Source organism: Vombatus ursinus, unplaced genomic scaffold (genome assembly GCF_900497805.2).
Source record: "Vombatus ursinus unplaced genomic scaffold, bare-nosed wombat genome assembly UNPS02014791.1, whole genome shotgun sequence".
NCBI lineage: Eukaryota > Metazoa > Chordata > Mammalia > Diprotodontia > Vombatidae > Vombatus > Vombatus ursinus.
The window spans coordinates 27,956,000-27,968,075 of record NW_020954569.1 but is presented as its reverse complement, the minus strand read 5'-3'; the positions used below and the strand labels follow the sequence as shown (position 1 = coordinate 27,968,075).

General features: G+C 35.9%; 1 protein-coding gene across 1 annotated transcript in view; it reads right to left on the bottom strand.

Annotated features, from left to right (window-relative positions):
* The window catches only part of DNAH5 (dynein axonemal heavy chain 5), a 294,914-nt gene that overhangs the window by 29,502 nt on the left and 253,336 nt on the right, over positions 1-12,076 (bottom strand). The window contains exons 71-74 of the mRNA XM_027869069.1: positions 8,283-8,502; positions 7,323-7,528; positions 5,935-6,138; positions 2,274-2,489 (exon numbers count right to left, since the gene is read on the bottom strand). Coding sequence (XP_027724870.1) covers positions 2,274-2,489; positions 5,935-6,138; positions 7,323-7,528; positions 8,283-8,502 — 846 coding nt within the window. The remainder of the gene's footprint in view (positions 1-2,273; positions 2,490-5,934; positions 6,139-7,322; positions 7,529-8,282; positions 8,503-12,076) is intronic.

The window sequence follows — 12,076 nt, the reverse complement described above, 5'->3', positions numbered from 1 at the left end:
CTTGTTTGACTTGCACATCAATTGAATTTGAGTCAGGCAGAGCTGCTCAAAGTCATCAGCCTCTCTTCTCCAGAGTCATCAAAGTCCAGTGGCAAAACAAACTGGTAACCACCCAGCCTGCAGTGGTTGTCTTTGACCTTTCTAAATTAAAATCCTTCCCAGATCTGTTTGTCTGAGGCCATGCCCACCCAATAATAAAGGGCTAGGTAAGAACTGAAACAAAAGATGGCACAATTTGCCATCCCAAAGATACCAATCTGCGAAGGGAAGACCCTCAGAGTTTCTGGCCAGAACAGAAAACAATTGCTAATTACACTCATTCTAAGCCAGGGGTAGAGAACCTGAGGTCTCAAGGCCACACGTGACCCTCTAGGTCTTCAAGTGCAGCCCTTTGACTGAATCCAAATTTCATAGAACAAATCAGAATAAATTTGTTATATATATGTGTGTGTGTGTGTACACATATATACATATATATGTATATGTATGTGTATGTATATATGTATATCTCACAAGAGAAAGAGATAAAAAAGGAATTTGCAGAGTTAGAAGAACCAGGAGATTGTCATGTCATAGGAATAAAAAGAGGGTGTTCTTTTTAGGGAGAAAAGGAAAAGTGAAAAGAATCAAATGCAAAAGAGAGAACAAGGAGAAGGAGAATTTTTAAAAAGGATAATTAAATTCTCCCCAAAGAGGAAAGAAGTTTGCTAACCAGAGATTCATCACTCTGGATTCCCTGTGTAAATTTTCACAAACTGAGTATAAATCAATCAACAAGCCTTTATTAAGCACCTACTATGTGCCAGGCACTGTTCTAATGCTGGGGACAAAAGTACTAAAAATAAAACAATCCTTATGGAACTTATGTATACACACATGTGCATGTATATATACATGTGTATTATATATTCATACATATGCAACACTTGCACATTCATACGTAGATGGACACTTCTTTAAAAAGGAAAATAATTTTGCTATCTACCTAAAAAATACTTTTCTTTCAAGATGGGAGAATGGAGGTAGGTTCTTCTGAGTACTGTACCTCATTGGAATGTGTATATATATGCATATGTATATACATGCACATATGAATGTATGTTAATGTGTGTATACAAATGCATACACATTCATAGAAATGCATGTCTATTCATGCACACATCTATATACATATGTAAAAATTATCTGTGATATATACACACATAGATACATACTGATATACAATGACCCTGCTGCAAAAGTTGTATAGATGCACAGATAATTAATCAGATAAATTGCCTGCCTGAGACAAATGACAACATGAAGTTAAGGGCTTACGATTAATAAAATAATTTATCCCGAGGAATAGCTGCTAAAGGTGTAGTTAGAAAAATTAATCAATGATATTACATTTTTTATGTATTCTTCATTTTCATCAAGCAAGATTATGCTTTTAACTACTCTAAACTTTTAGAAAAAGGCAACCAAGATTGATAATAAAAGGAAGAGATGATGGTGATGATGATGATAATGATGATGATGATCATGATGTTAGCCTACATAATACTTTTTTGAAATGGGGAAGGGAACCAGAAATACACAAACACATATGGCAAACAAAAAAACCAAAAACAGTAGTTACCATATTAATTTAGTTTGTATTCTCCACTGAGACCACCTGTAAGTGAATAATTACTGTCACTTTTGTCAATTAGGAGAGTCTTTGCTATCTAGGTAAACCTTGTCATTGCACAATATCCATGAGAATGTCATTAAATTAGAAGAACTTTTGTTATCACCTTTGTTATGAGGCAGTGACCCAGAGAAATAAAAACTCAATCAACTCACAGCTGATTGGACTGAGAAATAAAGGCTACAAAGGGTTAATGATGTAACCATATCTTTCCTAAATTAGAAAATATTTATATTTTAAATTGTGTTTTAACCCACCCAATACATTCTTAGTCTTGAACAAGCTGGTAGTTTAGATTAAGAATAAATTGCCTTCTTTAGCATAAATGACAACTTGAAATACCTCGGGAAAAGGTTCTCCATTTAGAAAAGCCCATCAGTACACATTTAGTCATTTAATTACAGACATTAGCATTCTGGTCAGGCCTTCTCAGTGTTTATATTCTGAAAACATTAGGTAAATGGATTCAATAAAGCTTTTTTTAAATATTAAAAAACCAGACAAACATAAGGATGGATTTTTTTTTTTGCCTGGGATTACATCCACAACCCCTTCCCAAAACTTATTAGAACTTGGCTATCATTTTTATAGTACAACTCACTTCAAATGGGACATAATCAGGAGGAAGCTTCTCCAACATATCATCAGCCAGTCTTGCTACTACAGCCTCTCTGGTCTCATCTCCTCCACTGGAGCTGTCTTTAGGCTGAATGCTGAGGATAGTGTCTAACACATCCTTAGCTAGCTTGCTTTGGTAAGTAATATCAGCATTGGGGTGCAATCCAAACACCTCAGGAGTGTCATAAGCTGGCAAGTTCTAAATTGGCAAAAAAAATTAAAGTCAATAGTTCAATTATTTCCATCTTGAAAAATAGAAAAAAAATACATATTTCTCAGTATGCATTTTAATTAATTTATTTATTTTTAGTTTTCAACATTTACTGCTATAAGATTTTGAGTTCTAAATTTTTCCCCCTGCCTCTCCTCTCATGATAGCATGCAATCTTACAGTATGTATTTAGATAAAACTTCTTAATCATAGCAGAGGATAAAACTCAAATCAATATTTTTCAGAAAAAAATCAATAATTTACTATAAAATATTAACACTGAAACATACAACATGAAATCAGTTCTTATTGGGAATTCTGGGTAAACAAAAAAAATTTAGCAAAGGGTCGCTACCTCAAATTTTCATGATGTGCTCTACCAGATGGGAGTGGGACTCCTCTTCTGGAGCCTTAAGTACAATAAGATGTCTTAGGGGACAATTAATTATGCTTTTAAGATCACTTGAAAGAAAAATACTTTCTTCTTATTTTCATACATATAGCTGAAGTCATTATGCCTTGCATATATCTATTGTACAATAGGGCCATAGATCTAGGGTTGGAAGGAAACTCTGAGGAACTCTTATCCAAACTCTTCATTTTATAGATCAGGAAACTGAGACCCAAAGAGATTAGGTGACTTTCTCAAGATCATGAAGCTAGTAAGTGTAGTATACAAGAAGCGAATCCATGCCCTCTGACTCCAAAACAAATGTTCTTTCTACAATACTATGAAGAATGTATCAGTGTAAAAATCCTTCTAACAATTAAAAAATCAATCTCAGTAATCATCTGTATTTTGTATATTTTGATAATTATGTGCAATAAGTCTGGAAAAGAAGTCTAGAACCAGATTCTAAAGGGCTATAAATGCAAAATTGAATAGGTTGTGCTTTAACCTAAAGGTGATAAGAAGCCACTGAAGTTTCTTGATGGATGAATGAATGAAGCATTTATTAAGCACTTACTATATGTAAAGCACTGTACTAAGTGTTGCTAGTATAGACAGAAAAGCAAGACAATCCCTGCTCTCTAGGAGATCACATTCTAATGGGAGATAGGGAGGAGGAAATAGGTAGAGACATCACAAAAGGTAGGTTTTAGCTGCAAGTCAGATGGCAAGGTACTATGGTTCTCTAGAGTGCAGTAGCAAAGTAGATGCTAATGCCTCTTCTTCAGTATTATTTTCAAAGTTAAAATTATATCCATTTTTGATATTGAATCATTTCACAATGCCAAGGACTTTGGAGACAAGAATTTTCTTCTGGGCATCTTCAAAAGATGTGGTGATAGCATCAGTAGTTAGGGGCAGCTGCTAGACTGCACCTCCCCAGGGTGTGCTTCTCAAAACCATGGCTATGGACAATAGCCTAGAAGCATAGATATTCGAAAGACTGTCTCCATCAAGGTCTAAGGGGAAATGGTGATCATGGTTTGGTTTGCTAGGTACACAGTGAGTCCTGTCTCTTGATCAGGAGAGTGATAGTGTCAGATGTGTTTTAAGATGATTTCTTTGGTAATTACATGGATCTTAGATTTTTAAAAATGGAAGAAACTGTATGCATAGACTAATTAGGAAGCTACTGCAATAGTACAGAGAAGAGGTAATGAGTTCCCGGACTAGCGTAGTGGCTATTTGAGTCAAAAAAATTGATGTTAGAGATGGAGAGGTGGAATCAACACAATTTGCAAACTAATTGGGTATCACTGGTGAGGGAGTGGGAAGAATTGTGAATGATCCAGCTTAACTGACAAAGAAAAAATGGCCTGCAAATTCCAAAGAAGTGAGATTTGGAGTATAGATATAGAAGATTAATTTTTCACTGATGTAGGTTTATTCAGACCTTGAACACTGAGTAGATGGTAAACAGACTTAAGTAACTATTCATTGAATTGTTAAGTAATAATTCAATAACATAGAAATCCTTGCTTAGAGTCAGTCTCCCATATGCCATGCTAAAGCTTAAGGAAACAGATTCCAAAAGGGTAGATCTGAACAATCAACCCCATGACCTTTTTTAAAAAAAAATACTGTTTCTATTGTAAGAAAAAAGGTGTGGTAACAGAGTCTCAGTATATAACAAAATAATCCCTCCAAGAAGCCTTGGCTGGATGTGAACTGGATGAAAAAAGGGTGTGTCAAAGCCTCTGCAGCACATAAATGGATCTGTGCCCTACCTAAAGTGATAAAAAAATGTAATTTCAGTGAGATCTAAAGATAGTGTCAAATGCTATGGTGAGGTAATATAAATCTATAGAGGTTCACCTTTTCACGTGTTATAATAATAACTCCTTAATTTTATATTAATTTTAAAACACAATTTGACTAAGTATCTCATGATTTTGCAGGGATAAAAGCCAGAGACAAGGTTAGACACTTAAAAATCAAAGAGGTTGACAAAATATCTAATATGAGTGTTGCAAAATTACAAAGAACAAGCTTGCCCCCAAAGAAGAGATATGAGAAGATGCTTCCCCCTTTTCCTTTGCAGAAGTGGGGATATCCATGGGTGTGGAACATTGCAAATATTGCCAGATTTCTTTCAGTATATTGATTGGTTTTGCTGGTGGTTTTTTTTTCTCTTCCTCCCCTTCTTTTAAAATATTCTTTGTTTTAAATTGTGGCTCAATGAGATAGGAAAGGAGGAGAGGTAGAAGGGAAATATTTGACAATGTAAAACAAAAGATATCAATAACAATTTTTATGAAAGAGAAATAAATATAGACAATATAAAATACATGGGAGTCTACCTCCCTAAAACAAACCCAGGAACTATGTGAATGCAATTATAAAGCTCTTTTCACACAAATAAAGATAGGTTTAAAGAAATGGAAAAATATTAATTGTTCATGGGTAAACTGAACCACTATAATAAAAATGACAATTCTATCTAAATTAATTTACTTATTCAGTGAGTGCTATGTCAAACTATCAAAAAAATTTTATAGAGCTGGAAAAATAATTGAAAAATTCATCTGGAAAAAAGATAAACAAAAGAAGTTGAGCTAGAATCAACTCACCATTGTGAATGATAAGGTAGCTGAAGGGACATAAGCAAAAAATTTCCATAACCCTCATTGGTCACCCAGGGTTTTAATTCTACCCCTGATGCTTACTAACAGTATGTCTTTGGGCAAGTTCCCTGTATCTAAGTTTCCTCTTCTATAAAATAGAATTGGATTTGGTAGTCTCTGAGATTCCTTTCAGTACTAGATCTATGATCTTCTGATTTTCCCACTATCTCTTTCTCTTTCATGTTAAAGAAAAGGAAAATAATTTCTCAAAGGACAAAATAAGAAAAAGCAAGCAGAGGCATATAATTTGGATGGAAAGGAAGATAGGAAAACATTTATGCAGAAAACAAAAAGACCAACAAATTCTCCATGTGGATATATGTTTGATTTTTGTATAAAACTTTGGAAGGTGACAAACCTGGATGTACTGAAGATAGTTCTCCACTATGCTGCATTTGGGTATACTGTATCCTTTATAAAAGCAGAAATCTGTAGTAAACATATTTTCACTAAACCAAACCTTAGCAAAAGTGTTCAGCAATCGCTTATCATAGTCATCTGTGACTCTGCCTCCATATTGGATTTCTCCTATCATGTAGCGCACAGTGCTCCAGGAGACACCCTGATGAAAGAACAGAATAAATGATCATAAGAAATCAATGACCATCATAATATTTCTCCTGTCTGGCATACATTGTGATGCTATTTAAATATTTGTTTTTTTCAAAAAGGAATAGCATGATATTTCACGGAAATAACAAATAATTGCTCCACAGTATGTCACTCCTTCCACTCTTTTTGAATTCATACATTATATTGGTTAAGGCATCACATTATCTAAGAAGAACATATTAACTGCTGTGTATTAGACCACATCCCTAAAATAAGAACTGTTCAAAAGGCAAGTCATAGGAAGGAATGTCCTTAATGTGAGGTTTATATTTTGGAATGTATAGGATCAAAAATCAAAAGATAGAAGAGACCTTAGAGGCTATGGAATTTAACTCCCTCATTTTACTGATAAGGAAGAGAAGATTTAATGACTTTCCCAGGGTCATATAGCTAAGAAGTGTCTGAGGCAGCATTTAATCCAGGTCTTCCTAACTCAAAATCCATGTACCTTTCAAATATTTGGGTATATTATATTTCCTTAAAACATCAGGGCCTATATGCCCTTGTCATCAAGAGAGGTGGCACCAATTTACTAAATAACTTCTAAACTCTCAGAGGTTGAAATCAAAACTGAGTTACAAGATTCATCTACAGATTTTTTTTGAAAAATTGGTTATTTTCTTTTATATACATAATTAAAAATAAAGAATGGTAATAAAACAAACAAAAGAACCACTCAAATTACTATTTTTATTATTTTAAGGTTTCAAGGTAACTGCTATTTAGCAGATTCATATAACAAGTTTTGGTTTCTATAGGTAGATGAAAGGCAGATATGAAAACACACTCATTTATAAGCTTTTGAAGCAACCCAGAATTTCATTTTCATTTTCTAGGACTTTTAGGGAGAAAAAAATCTTCAGAGAAGCCTTCCCATGTAGCTGTCTTCATAAATTCAACTTTGCTTCAGGAAAGAAAAAGAGAGAGAAAGAAGAGAAAATTGTCCACATTTTTCCTCAAAAGAAGTGGCAAATAGGCAACTCAAGGCACAATCACTCACAGATAACATTTTTTTCAAGCACAAAGACTATGACCACTATTAGATGATTTAACCCTGACATAAGGGAGTCAAGTCATCTTAAAACCCCAAGTGTATATTTCAGAAATGACATGAAATTGCATTAAGTGCAATACCTTTTTGATATCCATGTCATCTAAATGGTTTTGGATGAACTGCATAGTGGCATTAAAGTCAGCCTGATTGAATTCATAGGGGATGTTCCACCCCAGTGGGCCAAACTTGCGTCTCTCTTGGACTGTGGAATGCAGGAAAGCCACAGCATATAACATCGGTTTCCATTGAGCCATATTACTTACATCCAGGAGATCTTGGCTAACACCTGTCATGGCCAAATGGATAAAAATCATTATGCATTTTCAATATTCTTCATTTAAGTTTCACTAAATGCAATGAATAAATAAACTTGATACTAAAATTCACAGAGGTAGTTTGGATTAATCAGGAAAAAAAGTTGACAAAGACTTCTTTTTTTAAATAAGACTTTGAAGGCAGGGATGGATATGGCTAAGCAAAGAGGAAGAAAGAACTACCTCTCAATATGTCTTATGAGTTATATGTAATATATATATGTGTGTGTGTGTGCACATGTGTATGTGTGTGTATATATATATGTGCATGTACATGTGTATATGTATATATGTGTGTGAGTTTATGCATATTGAGGCTTATTTTAAAACAATACCACTCACAAGACAAAATTTCTTATTTCCCTTATTATATAATATTATTATTATTTCCCTTGCCTCTTAGAAGAGGAATAAGTCCTATCTTAATGTAGTTAAGTGACTAGAAATGTGTATAGTTGAATAGTACACAGGGGCAGCAATTTGTCATTATTCAAAGATTAATACAAAAAAGAGATGTCAAATTGGAAAACTGAAGAGTACCAACATAGGGAGAAAGGAAATAGAAGAATTGAGACTTACTATTTTTAATCATTACTACAACATTTACTTTTGATCATTACCTCCTTTTCTGTTGGTTAAACAAGAAAACTTCCTTAAAAAAATTTTTTTAGGAATATAATAGCCAAGTAAATAACACTTCCATCTCCCATGTAAAGTTTCACACACCTCCATAGGTTCTTTTCAAACCCGCCCTGAGTCCCTGTGGAGGCTCGTTGGCAAATTTAATGGACATTTGAAGAAGGGTAATGGGGAACTGCTTGTGGACCTCAGTGGTCATCCAGAGGCGGAAGGCATCATGTACAGTATCTGTTTCTATTATTATATCCATCAGCTCATCCAAGAAATCCAGGCCCAGATGGCAATTCTGCAGAAGTGCCCATCCTCCCTACATCAAGCAGATGAAAAGAAAAATTGTTTGTTTCCTTATGCACATAGATTAACACTCGTAAGGTTCATATAAAGTGATTAGAATTTAACAAGCAATAGCTCTAAGAACAACAGAAAAAATAGAGACACAATTTAAGACAATTTTGGGTTTTTTTTTAAATTTTTTATATGAAACATTTATTAATTTATTTATTTTTAGTTTTCAACATTCACTTTCACAAGATTTTGAGTTCCAAATTTTCTCCCCATCTCAATCCTCCCCCCACCCCAAGAAAGCATGCATTCTGCTTACCCCTTACCCTAATCTGCCCTCCCTTCTATCACACCCGCCTCTTATTCCCTTCCCCTTCTATTTTCCTGTAGAGCAGGACAGATTTCTATATCCCATTACCTGTATATCTTATTTCTCAGTTGCATGTGAAAATACTTTTTAACATTTGTTTTTGAAACGTTAGGTTCCAAAATGTCTCCATTCCTCCGTCCCCACCCACCCTCATTGAGGAGGCAAGCAACTCAATACATGTTATACATGTGTAGTCACCATATTAGTCATGTGAAAAAACTAACTATATTCCCTTTCATCCTATCCCACCCCCCATTTATTCTTTTCTCTCTTTTAACCCTGCCCCTCCTCAGAAATGTTTGTTTCTGATTACCCCCTCCTCCAATCTACCCTCTCTTCTATCATCACGCCACTCTCTTATCCCATTCCCTCCTGTTTTTCTGTGGGATAAGATAGATTTCCATACCCAATTGAGTATGAATGTTATTCCCTCCTGAAGCCAATTCCGATGAGAATAAGATTCACTCATTTCCTCTCACCTTCTCCCACTTCCCCTCCACTGTACAAGCTTTTTCTTGCCTGTTTTATGTGAGATAATTTCTCCTTCTCCCAGTGTAAACCTCTCTCACCTCTTAACTTTACTTTTAGCTATCACCCCTTCATCTTCAACTCACCCTATGCCCTCTGTCTGTCTGTCTGTCTGTCTATCTATCTATCTATCTACACATATAATTTTTTCCCTCCAACTACCCTAATATTGGCAAAGGTCTCGTGAGTTACAAATATCTTTCCCTGTAGGAATGTAAACAGTTCAACTGTAATAAGTCTCTTATGATTTCTCTTTCCTGTTTATCTTTTCATGCTTCCCTTGAGTGTTGTATTTGAAAGTCAAATTTTCTATTCAGCTCTGATCTTTTCATCGAGAATGCTTCAAAGTCCTCTTTTTCACTGAATGTCCATTTTTCCCCTGAAGGATTATACTCAGTTTTGCTGGGTAGGTGATTCTTGGTTGTAATTCCATCTCCTTTGCCCTCCAGAATATTATATTCCATGCACTCTGGTCCCTTAACATAGAAGCTGCTAAATCTTATGTTATTCTGATTGCGTTTCCACAATACTTGAATTGTTTCTTTCTGGCTGCTTGCAATATTTTCTCCTTATCCTCGGAACTCTGGAATTTGGCTATACTAATCCTAAGAGTTTTCCTTTGGGGATCTCCTTCAGGAGGTGATTGGTGGATTCTTTCAATTTCTATTTTACCCTCTGGTTCTAGAATATCAGAGCAATTTTCCTTGATAATTTCTTGAAAGATGATGTGTAGGCTCTTTTTTTTGATCACGGCTTTCAGGTAGTCCAATAATTTTTTTTTAATTTATCTCTCCTGGATCTATTTTCCAGTTCAGTTGTTTTTCCAATGAGATAGTTCACATTGTCTTCTATTTTTTCATCCTTTTGGTTTTCTATTACAATTTCTTGATTTCTCATAAAGTCATTAGCTTCTATTTGTTCCATTATATTTTTTTTGTTTTTGGTTTTTTTGGTGAGGCAATCAGGGTTAAATGACTTGCCTAGGGTCACACAACTAGTCAGTGTCAAGTGTCTGAGGCCACGTTTGAACTCAGGTCCTCCTGACTCCAAGGCTGGAGCTCTATCTACTGCACCACCTACCTGCCCCCATTCTATTTTTCAAAGGTATTTTCTTCAGTGAGCTTTTGAACTTCCTTTTCCATTTAGCCAATTCTGTTTTTTAAGACATTCTTCTCCTCATTGGCCTTTTGGACCTCTTTTGCCATTTGGGTTAGTCTATTTTTTCAGGTGTTATTTTCTTCAGTATTTTTTTGGGTCTCCTTTAGCAAGCTGCTGACTTGTTTTTCATGGTTTTCTTGCATCACTCTCATCTCTCTTCCCAGTTTTTCCTCTACTTCTCTTACTTGCTTCTCAAAATTCTTTTTGAGCTCTTCTACAGCCTATGACTGATTCATATTTTTTTCTTGGAGGCTTTGTGCCACTATTTTCAGAGATACTTCTAGGGATCAGTTCATCCAAGGTGGTATGATCAAGGGCAAGGTGTTTACTCCTTTCCTGGCCTGTGCTCTGGCCTATGGGTGACCACAAGCACTCTTTTCTGCCTTGGACCTGTGAGGAGGATTCCCTCTCCACTGCCACCACAAGCTGCACCATGTCAGCTTTCCTCCTCACCCCTGCATCGCCACCCAGAGCCGTGACCCAGATCCAAGCAGAGACAAAGTAAGAGATTCCTGCCTCAGCACCAGCAAAGATATCCCTGCAATCCCCCTCTGATCAGCCACCAGATTCCTCCTCCAACTGTGGGCAGGGAGCTCCAGAATCAGCCGCCACCCAGGGGCTGTGCTAGGACTGGGACTTGATGGATCTCCTCTCTCACTGTGGTCAGACAAATCTTTCCTACTGACCTTCTAAGTTGTCTTTGGGGTTTGTGGGTTGAGAAGTCTGGAAACCGCCACAGCTGCCTGTGGAGTCAGCCTTCTGAGGACTGCTCCAGGTTCACTGAGGCCTGGTCTTTGCCTGTGCAGCCTGGGCGGCCCACGCTGAACTGCGTTCCTCTCCCACCCTGGCACAATAGACCTTTCCCATCAACCATCCAGGTTGTCTTGGGCTGGAAATTTATTTTACTCTCTCTTTTTGGGGGTTCTGCTGCTCTAGGATTTGTTTAGAGCCATTTTTACAGGTATTTGGAGGAGTGTGGAGGAGAGCTCATGCAAGTCACTGCTTTCACTCTGCCATCTTGACTCTGCCCCCAATTTTCTATTTTTTTTAATATCAATCTTAATAGTAAACTAGAATGCCAAGTGTATAGCTATTAGAAAATATAGAAAATTAGGCCAGAAACCCTAGGTTTAAATACTGGCTCTGCTATTGATATCTATGTGACATGATTCACTTTTTCCCTCTGGGCCTTAATTTCTTTATCTATGGAATGAGCAGGTTGGACTTAATGATGGCTAAGGTCTCATCTCAATATATCACGAAAATAACTAATAAACATGAGGAAAGACATCAAAATAAAAGAATGTGGAATAGGATGAGATGACCTTGTGATTCATTAAAATCATTTTGAAGGACAGAACTTCTGTTTTGAATTGTGCCATGGAAGAGATTTGGACTGTGTCATTAAAAGTAATAAGATTTTGTATGTTACATATGCAAAAATACTTACAACTGACCTATTTAAACAAAGATTTATATGGTTCAATCTATATTAAAAAGATGCAAATACTCTCCACACTTAAGTAAATATTAACATTTGCCT